The sequence below is a fragment of the Dipodomys merriami genome, unplaced genomic scaffold (assembly GCF_024711535.1).
Source record: "Dipodomys merriami isolate MVZ:Mamm:240054 unplaced genomic scaffold, mDipMer1.0.p SCAF_137, whole genome shotgun sequence".
Lineage (NCBI taxonomy): Eukaryota > Metazoa > Chordata > Mammalia > Rodentia > Heteromyidae > Dipodomys > Dipodomys merriami.
Window position 1 is genome coordinate 715,562 of NW_027202682.1, and position 10,116 is coordinate 725,677.

Here is a 10,116-nt window from a genome sequence, read left to right on the forward strand (position 1 = left end):
GGGGGGGGGGGCTGTGCGGACCCCGCCGGGGAGCGGAGGGTCCGGCCCGCGGGTTCGCCTCCAGCCCGGGCGAAGACTAGGGAGGGAGCCGGGAGCCGGGCCGGGGAGGCCGGGCGCGCCCTGCCCGCGGGGACCCGGCCCCAGCCAGCCCAGGTCGCCAGTGCCCCTCCGTGGAGAGCCCAGAACGTGCTGGAACATTCTGTGGCTGCCCGCCCTTCCTCTCCCAGGGACACACCTGCCCCCGTGTCCACCCCAGGGGAGGGGAGGTGACGCCAGGTGCCAGGCGCCCCCAGACAGAAGGCTGCCTGCGGGTCCTCTGAGGCCAGGGCCGCTTGGTGGTGTGGGTGGGAGGAAGGGCACGCCCTGACCCGACCCGGGCAGCGCCAGCAGAGGCCATGCCCAGGCCTTCTCATTCATTCAGTGGTCTTCAGATGCCTCCTGGGGCACGCAGATCCCGGGGCTCTGACCGGCCAGGCCTGGGCTCCCCACCGTGAACACCCAACTGCCCACACAAGCCTCAGGTTCCCCAGGAGGCTGGGGCAGACGAGTCCCTGGCCTGCAGTACTTTGGGGGAGGCAGGAATGGGTCCCCAGGGCCACAGGAAGGGGCTGACGCAGAGGAGGCAGAGGCAAATGCATGCCGGGACGGGCTCCCCCTGCAGGCAGCCTGGGCCGGGCAGCGTCACCCACTGCCCAGCTCCTGCCAGGCCGGCCTGGCCTGCAGCCCCCAGGCCCTGGCACCCACTGGCAAGGCTGCCACAGCTCACCCAGGATCCCCAGACAGTGCCGGGGTGACGTGGACGCGTGGGGCCTGTTCCTGTGCTGGCCAGGCAGCCCCTGTCCCAGCCCAAGGCCCAGGGACCAGCGCCTCCCTCACCGAATCCCCCTCAACCGGAAAGGGCTCCGGGCGATTTTCCCATGAGCGTGTCATTTTTTGTGACTAAGAAGATTGCTCTTAGAAATAATGGCTCTTGCTGAATTATTTTCCAAGAGGCAGTCATGGCTCCATGGCCTATTTTGTTCTTTGCGGCTCTGAACTGTACTGGGGAATGAGCATTTACAGGCATGGCAGAGACCGGGGACCAAGCGGGGGGGGGTCAACCTGGGAAGCCCCTCTGCAGCTTTGGGCACTGGGCACCTGGGCAGGGTCCCAGATGAGCCTGGGAGGTAAGATCTACTGCAACGAGACTTCAGATCAAGCGTGCGCTGAGGGCCTGGCCTGGAGAGCGCACCCCGGCCCTGCCCGCTGCTCGGGGCAGCTTCCCAGGGCACTTTGCCCCCTCCCCCCAGGAGAGGCAGCTCCCGGATGGCAGCTAAAGCCACAGGGTGGGGGTGGGGTGGGGGCCGCAGGTGAGCGCCGCAGGTGATCCACGCCTTCACATGAGGAAGTGGCCGTGGGGTCGTGGAGGAGGGGTTTGTCGCTGGGATTGGGGGTATTGTCCTGCGCGCTCCCTTCCCGTGGACCTCTTCCTCCTGTGGTTGAAGTGCAGTGGCTTCTGGCCCGTCCCTGGCATCCCCAGGCCTGGGCCCTCCCCGGGAGCTGTCGGAGCATCCTTGGGTGAGATGACCTGAGCCACCGAAGATTTGCTGAGCGGCTGAACCCAGGGCTCCAGGTCAGCAGGCCGACGACGGCGCAGCCCCACACCCGCAGCCCCCGCGCCTCCACCGTGTCCTGCTCGTCCTGCGCAGGTCCTCTGCCCGGCGGAAGGAAGGCCTGTCCTTGGTGTGGAGGGCGGCGCTGCGTCCTGGCGGGGCTGCCCAGTGCGTGTCCGGCTCACAGAGCACCGCTGGCAGAGGGAGGCCGGCGGAGCTAGCGCGGGGCAGAGCGGGACGGCACTGTGCGTGCTGCTGGGTGTGGGGGGCATTCAGCCAGGTCGTGGCCCCCCTGCCCTGCCCTGCTGCCTCCAGAGCCCTGGGGCCCGCGGCCGCTGGGACGGGGAGGCCTGTGGGCCACCGTCACTCTCCTGCAGCACTGTGCTGGGGGCTGCGGAGCCTCTCAGAGGATCCAAGGCCACTGGGGTGTGTGTGTGTGTGTGTGTGTGTGTGTGTGTGTGTGTGTGTGTGTGTGTGTGTGTGCAGATCAGGGCCGCCACGGAGTTACCCACAGCCGGCCTGCCTCCTGAGTCCCCGCCGTCCACCGCCCGCCCGCCGCGGCTCCACCGCCCCGGCAGCTCCTTCCTCTCCCACCTCGTTTTCCAAACAATTTGCTTGATGTGATTCCTGGCCCAGTTGAACGTGACTAATGGTGTTTACCTGCCGCCACCGGGCGGGCGGGCGGTGTCTGGGCCAGCAGGACAGGAAGAAGGAATGCCTGAGTGTGCTGACCGTCCCCCGAGTGTGCTGACCATCCCCCGAGTGTGCTGACCATCCCCTGAGGAGTGTGCTGACCATCCTGCAAGTGTGCTGACCATCCCCTGAGGAGTGTGCTGACCGTCCCCCGAATGTGCTGACCATCCCCCGAGGAGTGTGCTGACCATCCCCCGAGTGTGCTGACCATCCCCCGAGTGTCTGACCGTCCCCCGAGTGTGCTGACCATCCCCCGAGGAGTGTGCTGACCATTCCCCGAATGTGCTGACCATCCCCTGAGGAGTGTGCTGACCATCCCCCGAGTGTGCTGACCATCCCCTGAGGAGTGTGCTGACCATCCCCCGAGTGTGCTGACCATCCCCTGAGGAGTGTGCTGACCATCCCCCGAGGAGTGTGCTGGCCATCCCCCGAGTGTGCTGACCATCCCCCGAGGAGTGTGCTGGCCATCCCCCGAGTGTGCTGACCATCCCCCGAGTGCACTGACTATCCCCCGAGTGCACTGACCATCCCCTGAGGAGTGTGCTGACCATCCCCTGAGGAGTTTGCTGACCGTCCCCCGTGTTCTGACCATCCCCCGAGTGTGCTGACCATCCCCCGAGTGCACTGACCATCCCCCGAGTGTGCTGACCATCCCCCGAGTGCACTGACCATCCCCCGAGTGTGCTGACCATCCCCCGAGTGCACTGACCATCCCCCGAGTGAGCTGACCATCCCCGAGTGTGCTGACCATCCCCCGAGGAGTGTGCTGACCATCCCCTGAGTGAGCTGACCATCCCCCGAGTGTGCTGACCATCCCCCGAGTGTGCTGACCATCCCCCGAGTGAGCTGACCATCCCCCGAGTGTGCTGACCATCCCCTGAGGAGTGTGCTGACCATCCTGCAAGTGTGCTGACCATCCCCCGAGTGAGCTGACCATCCCCCGAGTCTGCTGACCATCCCCCGAGTGAGCTGACCATCCCCCGAGTGTGCTGACCATCCCCCGAGGAGTGTGTTGACCATTCCCCGAGTGAGCTGACCATCCCCCAAGTGAGCTGACCATCCCCCGAGTGAGCTGACCATCCCCGAGTGTGCTGACCGTCCCCTTCTCTTACAGGACAGACGCAGGTTGGGACTCGGCCTTGGGCAGCACCATGGAGCCCTTGTTTCCGGCTGGAGCCCTGGGCTGGAATGCCTCCTCGGCCCTTGGAGGTGGCCACAACCAGACGGTGGCCGGGCCGGCGCCCTCGGCCGGGGCGCGGGCGGTGCTGGTGCCGGTGCTGTACCTGCTGGTGTGCGCGGTGGGGCTGGGCGGCAACACGCTGGTCATCTACGTGGTGCTGCGCCACGCCAAGATGAAGACGGTCACCAACGTGTACATCCTCAACCTGGCTGTGGCCGACGTGCTGCTCATGGCCGGCCTGCCCTTCCTGGCCACGCAGAACGCCGTCTCCTACTGGCCCTTTGGCCACGTCCTGTGCCGCCTGGTCATGACGCTGGACGGCGTCAACCAGTTCACCAGCATCTTCTGCCTGACCGTCATGAGCGTGGACCGCTACCTGGCGGTGGTCCACCCGCTGCGCTCCGCCCGCTGGCGCCGGCCCCGGGTGGCCAAGCTGGCCAGCGCCGCCATCTGGGCCTTCTCCCTGCTCATGGCTCTGCCGCTGCTGGTCTTCGCGGACGTCCAGGAGGGCTGGGGCACCTGCAACCTCAGCTGGCCGGAGCCCGTGGGGCTGTGGGGCGCGGCCTTCATCACCTACACCTCCGTGCTGGGCTTCTTCGGGCCGCTGCTGGTCATCTGCCTCTGCTACCTGCTCATCGTGGCCAAGGTGAAGGCGGCGGGCTCGCGTGCGGGCTGTGCCCGGCGCCGGCGCTCCGAGCGCCGGGTGACGCGCATGGTGCTGGTGGTGGTGGCGGTGTTCGTGGGCTGCTGGCTGCCCTTCTTCATCGTCAACATCGTCAACCTGGCCTTCGCGCTGCCCGAGGAGCCCGCCTCCGCCGGCCTCTACTTCTTCGTGGTGGTCCTGTCCTACGCCAACAGCTGCGCCAACCCTCTGCTCTACGGCTTCCTCTCTGACAACTTCCGCCAGAGCTTCCGGAAGGTTCTGTGCCTCCGCAGAGGCTACGGTGCCGAGGACGCAGACGCTGCCACCGAGCCACGGCCGGACAAGAGCGGGCGGCCGCCGGCCAGCACGCAGGCGCCCCGGGGCCGCGAGGCTGACGGACGCATGCAGACCAGCACACTGTGAGGCCTTCCGCCATCCAGCCTGGGGAGCCGGCGGCCTCCAGATCGTGGGGTGCGCTTCGGGGTCCTCAGAGGGGCCATGAAGACGGGCCCAGGCTGTGGGTGGACACAGGTCAAGGTGTGGGGGCTGGTCAGCTGCCCCTCAGCCTGCTGTGCTAGGCTGGGGGCTCGGAGAAGGGACACCGGCCTGCCCGAAGTGCCCAGCGCCTCCGCTCCCACCCCGGCCTGACCCCGCCAGCCTCCCGGGATGGGGGAAGCGCCCCCGCGAGGGCTCTGACCAACGCTGTGAACTGGTGACTGCACCCCAGGCCGGGCTGGACCTGCCCGGCCCCCGCGTGTCGCCCGCGCCCCTCATCGCGGGGCCACACGGTCAGTCCCGGGTGCTGCCCTCTGAAGAGAAGCAGCCCCACGGCCCCTGCGGCTACGTGGGGGACGGGCACAGGACCGCGGCCGGCCCTGGGGCAGCCAGTGCCCACTGGAACCCCCGAGGGCCCGCCCTGGGGCAGCCAGTGCCCAGGAACCCCCAAGGTACCTGCTAGAGCCCCCGGAGCCTGCCTGCACCCCCACCCGACACACCACTCCTGGTCCAGCCAGGGTGGCCCCTCTGACCCCGGGCCTCCACGGTGGAGGTGAGGGGCAGACCCCGGAGCGAGCTGTGCACGCAGCAAACACCAGCCAGCGCCGATCCTGGGGAGCCTGCCCCCTCCCATCCCGGCCACAGCCCCCCAAGAACCCCAGTCACACCCCGCTGGGGTCCCCAGCACCTCAGGCTGCTGAAGCTGCCAGGAGAAGACGCAGGAGTATGAGTTGGGGATCCCCCACCCCGCCGGATGAGGCCAGCCGCACCCCCACCGCTGCCCCCCAGCCCCGGAGCCTGACCACACGGACTGGGCAGGGCTGGGACCCAGCAGAGCCCGGCCCCGGTGCACGCTCTTGTGAGGAGGCCGCTCCCCGATACACGAGAGAATAAATGTTTGATTCTTTCCCAGAGCAAACACTGAGGAGACAAGGCACACTGAAGCGTTCTGGGAGAATGAGGCGACCCTGAGTGGCCCTGACCAGCCCAGCCCAGCCCGCCCGCCCGCCCCGGGACACCAGGCCTTCCCCAGCCCAGCCCCTGCCTGTCCCGGGACACCAGGCCTTCCCCAGCCCCTGCCCGCCCGCCCCGGGACACCAGGCCTTCCCCAGCCCAGCCCCTGCCTGCCCCGGGACACCAGGCCTTCCCCAGCCCAGCCCCTGCCTGCCCCGGGACACCAGGCCTTCCCCAACCCAGCCCCTGCCTGCCCCGGGACACCAGGCCTTCCCCAGCCCAGCCCCTGCCTGCCCCGGGACACCAGGCCTTCCCCAGCCCAGCCGGCCCCAGGACACCTGGGCTCCAGATGCAGGTGGGGCTCAGCCAGGCTTCCCTTTCAATGTAGAACTCCTCACTTGGGGTGAGAACAAGGGTGAAGAGAACTGCGGAGCTTTGTTGAGTAACAGTAGGCCCACAGGCAAGCAGCAAAAAGCAGACCAGCAGAAGGGCAGGGGCAGCCTCTCTCCCGCGGAGAGACGCACACTGACACAGCCCCTGGGCTGCGGGAATTTCTAGGGCAAGGCTTCGACGTGATGGAAAGATATGCGCTTTGTCTTTGCTCTCACCACACCGGGTGTTGCTTTCTGAGTTTCCCATCAAACAGCTCCTTCTCCGTGGGGTGAGGAGGTGCCCTGCTGTCTGCCTTTTGGGGCGTGTGGCTTACGTTGGGCCACATTTCTCCCAGGAAGGCATACGTCCTGACAGACAGTGCTCATTCTTGGGGCGAGGAATGCGCCCTCAGGAAGGGACGCATCCTGTTGTCTCTTTTCGAAGCAAGGACGGCTCTCCTGTGTTTCTAAAAACCACCTTTCTGAGCTGCCTCCACCAGGTCTCAGTTCCGAGTTACCGCCTCACGTTCCCCTGAATGACTCTGGTCCCTTCCTCTCAGGGAAGCCTGTGAAGGAACACGTCCTGTAGTTGCTGTAAGCTCACAGTCCCACACTTTCCCGAGTCGATCGGGCTTCGTTTCCCCCACGATGGCTTTGTGGGTAGACGGCCTTACGCTTGAGTCTGGACTCCTGGTGGCCATTTTCCATCTTCACGCCCCCTAGCTGTCCGCCTCCAGCCCAGAGCCCAGGTCAGCTTTGACTCAAGACTCTGTGGGGAGTCTAGACGTGAGCCCGCGTCCCCTCACCCCCCCCGGGGGACCCCAGCCTACAGGAGGAACCCAGCTGTGTGGAGGGAGGGAGAGGTGTCTGGACCCGCTCTTCATGGGGCCTGGGGTCTCCCCCATCCTGCCACGTCTCCGGCCCGAGCCCATGTGCCCGCAGCCCCGTCGGGACCCCGGCCTCGGGGGCGCCACGCTCCTCTGGGGCGGGCCTGCGGGTGGAGGCTCCGTGCGGGTCGGCCTCCGCGGGGTGGCCAGCGTGCTGAACCTGGGCCACCGGGGTGGACAGGCCGCCTGGCCCTGTGGCGGATGGGATGGGGCCCCAAGAGCACAGTCCTTGGTGAAATCGGTCCCCTGGCAGGGCCACCGCGAAGAGAGAGAGACCCCAGAGTGTTCCGAGGAGCCTGCGGGGTGTTCTGGAAGGTTCTATGGTGAATGTATGTCCTGGGAACACTGCCTGGTATGTGTAGACACATGCACCCAGGGCCCCAAGGGGACAGAGTCGGCAACCAGGGCCCAGACACCCCCTAAGGCGTCCGGCGGGAGGCCACGGGCGGATCTGCGCAGGGACACGGGCCTCCACGCCAGCCCGGGGGCACAGGGCAGCGCGGAGCACCGGGCTGCGGCTGCGGCGTGCAGGGCCACAGAGCAAACATCCTGGGTGGCCAGCTTTATGGTCTCTGTCCGCCTCGATGGGTTTTATGGGCCGCCGGGCTCCAGCGCTCAAGTGACCTTGCTCAGGAAATCCGGCCTGCAGGGCAGGGCCGAGGATGGGGGATGGAGGTGTCTGTTTGCTGGGTGGGGTGGGGTGCAGGCGGGGGGGGCTGCCGTAGCCGCCACCGGCTCCGGCTGAGGGCACCAACACCCCCATCACAGGGGAGCCCGGGGACCCCCCACCCCGTTTCCTGGGGCCTGTGCCCCGAGCTCCAGTGCTGAGGGTGTGGGGAGGGCGGGCTGGGGGCCGGGCCTGCTGGGCGCAGCGCGTGCCGGGTGGTCTTGGGCCCCGGTGGGTAGCGGGTCACAGCATTTCACCGGGCATCGTGGCCTCCGGTGTAGTGGGCTTGGCAGTTTCCCGACTCCCACCCCGCGGTGGCAGCGACCCTCCCCTGGCCGCTTGTGCTCCGTGAAGGTTGGGGACAGGTGGCAGGGGGGTCTGCCCGCGTCCCGGCCGCGCTGGAGGTGGGGGCTGGGAGGCTTCTCCGTGGTAGAGACGCCACCTGGCGCCCAACACGTTGCCTCCGTCCTCCTACAAGCGTTACCCGTGATAGCCAAGGGGCAGCCCGGACGAATGCCGGCTGCCCGAGGCGCGAGGAGGGGTCGGGCGCTGACCCCTAGCTCCCGGGACTCCGGGACAGCTCAGGGGCAGCAGGGCCCCGGGGCTGCCGCAGCCCCCCGCTTCCCCAGGGCTGGAGCGCGGGGTGCAGCCTGGGGATGCATTGAACAGCTCCCACCGACCACCCCCAGTGGAGCGCTCCACGCGGTGCGAGTTCCGCGTGGTGATGTAGTTGTATTTTTGTATTGGAATTCCAGTGTGGGGGCCTGTCCCCCGGCCCACTCGGGCCTCTGGACGCTGGCGGGCCCGTGCACGGGCACACGTGTGGGTCCCAGTGCTCTCCTGGCCAGGAGCGCGGTGCTGATTAAATCAGCATGCACAGCTGGGCGGTGGGGGGGCTCCCCCCATCTCCCGGTTGCTGGGGCCTGGTGGAGCCCAGGGCAAGGTTGGCATTGATTGTCTCCTCTTCGCAAGGACAGCGGCCTTATCGCTCGGCCTCCCTCCGGCGTCTGTCTCTGCAGAGCAACCCCCATCCTGACTCTAGCTTGGCCTCTTCCAGATCTTTTTTTTTTTTTTGCATTTTGAGTCCCTTGCGGCCTCCAGAAAGAAGAGCCTCCCTCCCTCCCCGTCCGTCCATGTCTGCCCACGCCGGTGCCGTGGACCCGCTGGACCTGTGACATTTGCTCTTGTGGCTGCAGCCGGAGCGGCTCCCGGGCCGCTGGGAGAGGAAGGGGGCCTCCACCCACCTCGCAGTCACCTGGGAGAGACTGAGGCACAAAGGGAGGACGCGGGACGGAGCAGACACGGCCCAGGCGCGGGCGTGCGTGCGGCAGCGTCACCGTGGCGGGCTTTCCACACTCGAGCCACGTCTCCACGGCCGTCTGTTGCTGGTTTATTTGGAAGTGAGGGTTAAGCATTTGTCTGCCGTGGCTGTTCCGCGCTCTCTCCGGTCTCCGCCTCCTGAGCAGCTGGGGCACAGGTGTGCCCCAGTGGCTTTTCTTCAGTCTCTTCTTCGATCAAACCTGGGCCCAGGGCTCTGCCACCCAGCCACCTTCCGCCCCGAAGGATGGGCCTTCGGGAACACCCCTTCCAAAACAGGGGTCCACCCTCGGGAAAAGCACGCTCCTTTGCAAACGCTTTGGTGATCGCGGAGTCATTTTAGCACACGTCCTCTCTCGGTGTGTGCGTCTTGCTTATCATATCCTTGCAGGAGTGGGATGGCTCACACCTCCTTGGGGGGCTCAGATTGAGAGGCTCGAGGTCTGAGGCCAACCTGGGCATGCACAGACCATGACGGTCATCCCAGCCGAGCGGGAGGCTGGAATCAGGAGCATGGCAGGTCCTGCACATCCCAAGCAGAAAAGCCAGCGAGGCTCCCTCTCATGGAGAAAGCTGGAGGTGCTCAATCAGCAGGGAGATGAAGACCCGGCGGAGGGGGCAGGGCCGGCACAGGAGCCCTGGAGTCCCCGCCCCTTCCTATTTGGGCGCCTTGGTCTCTACGGGGTCCTCTGCCCCGGGCTTCCCATTCGTGCAGGCAATGGGTGTGGATGCCCGCAGGTTGCCTGGCGCCGGGGCAGCTCCAGCCATTGCAGCCAGGCCCAAGCCCAGGGCCCAGGGCCAAAGTGCAGCGTGAGCGGCTCCCACGGCCGCCTCGGGGGCTGGGCTGCCCCCGGCAGGGCCAAGGAGGGTCGGTGAGAGTGCGATCAGGGCAGCCGGGGGCGTGGCCATCTCAACGGCTTCCGTGTGAAGGTGATGGACGGAGGACAGGACGCGAGCCCAGCAGGGCCACGGGTGTCCTTGCAGGGGGTCACGGCCCAGTCACCGCACCGCCGTGGGCCCTGCTGCCACACAGGCCCAGTGCGGCCCAGGCGTGGGGCGGACCCCATGGGCCCGACCCCAGGCCGGCGCCCTTGGAGGCCCTACTTCCTGACAGACAGAGGACCCTGCAAGCGTCACTCACCCCGTGCTCTCCCAGGACCAGCCCCCCCCCCCCCAGCCCTGCGCGGCGGCGCGTGGCCGACCCACAGAGGTAAGCCATGGATCCACCCGGCTCCTGTGGCAGCCAACCACCACACACAGCTGGAAGTTGGGCATTTATTCTGCTCTGGGTCTGGGGGGGGTTGGGGGGTATGGCCT

General features: G+C 67.3%; 1 protein-coding gene across 1 annotated transcript; it reads left to right on the forward strand.

Annotated features, from left to right (window-relative positions):
* The first annotated feature begins 3,436 nt into the window (after positions 1 to 3,436).
* On the forward strand, positions 3,437 to 4,531 carry LOC138825296 (somatostatin receptor type 5-like). Its single transcript, XM_070019692.1, has one exon. The coding sequence runs from the start codon at positions 3,437 to 3,439 to the stop codon at positions 4,529 to 4,531; it is 1,095 nt and encodes a 364-aa protein (XP_069875793.1).
* The last annotated feature ends 5,585 nt before the right edge of the window (positions 4,532 to 10,116 follow it).

Excerpts from the sequence above, each read along its gene's own strand:
- LOC138825296 (XM_070019692.1), top strand. The coding sequence starts at position 3,437 with ATGGAGCCCTTGTTTCCGGCTGGAGCCCTGGGCTGGAATGCCTCCTCG.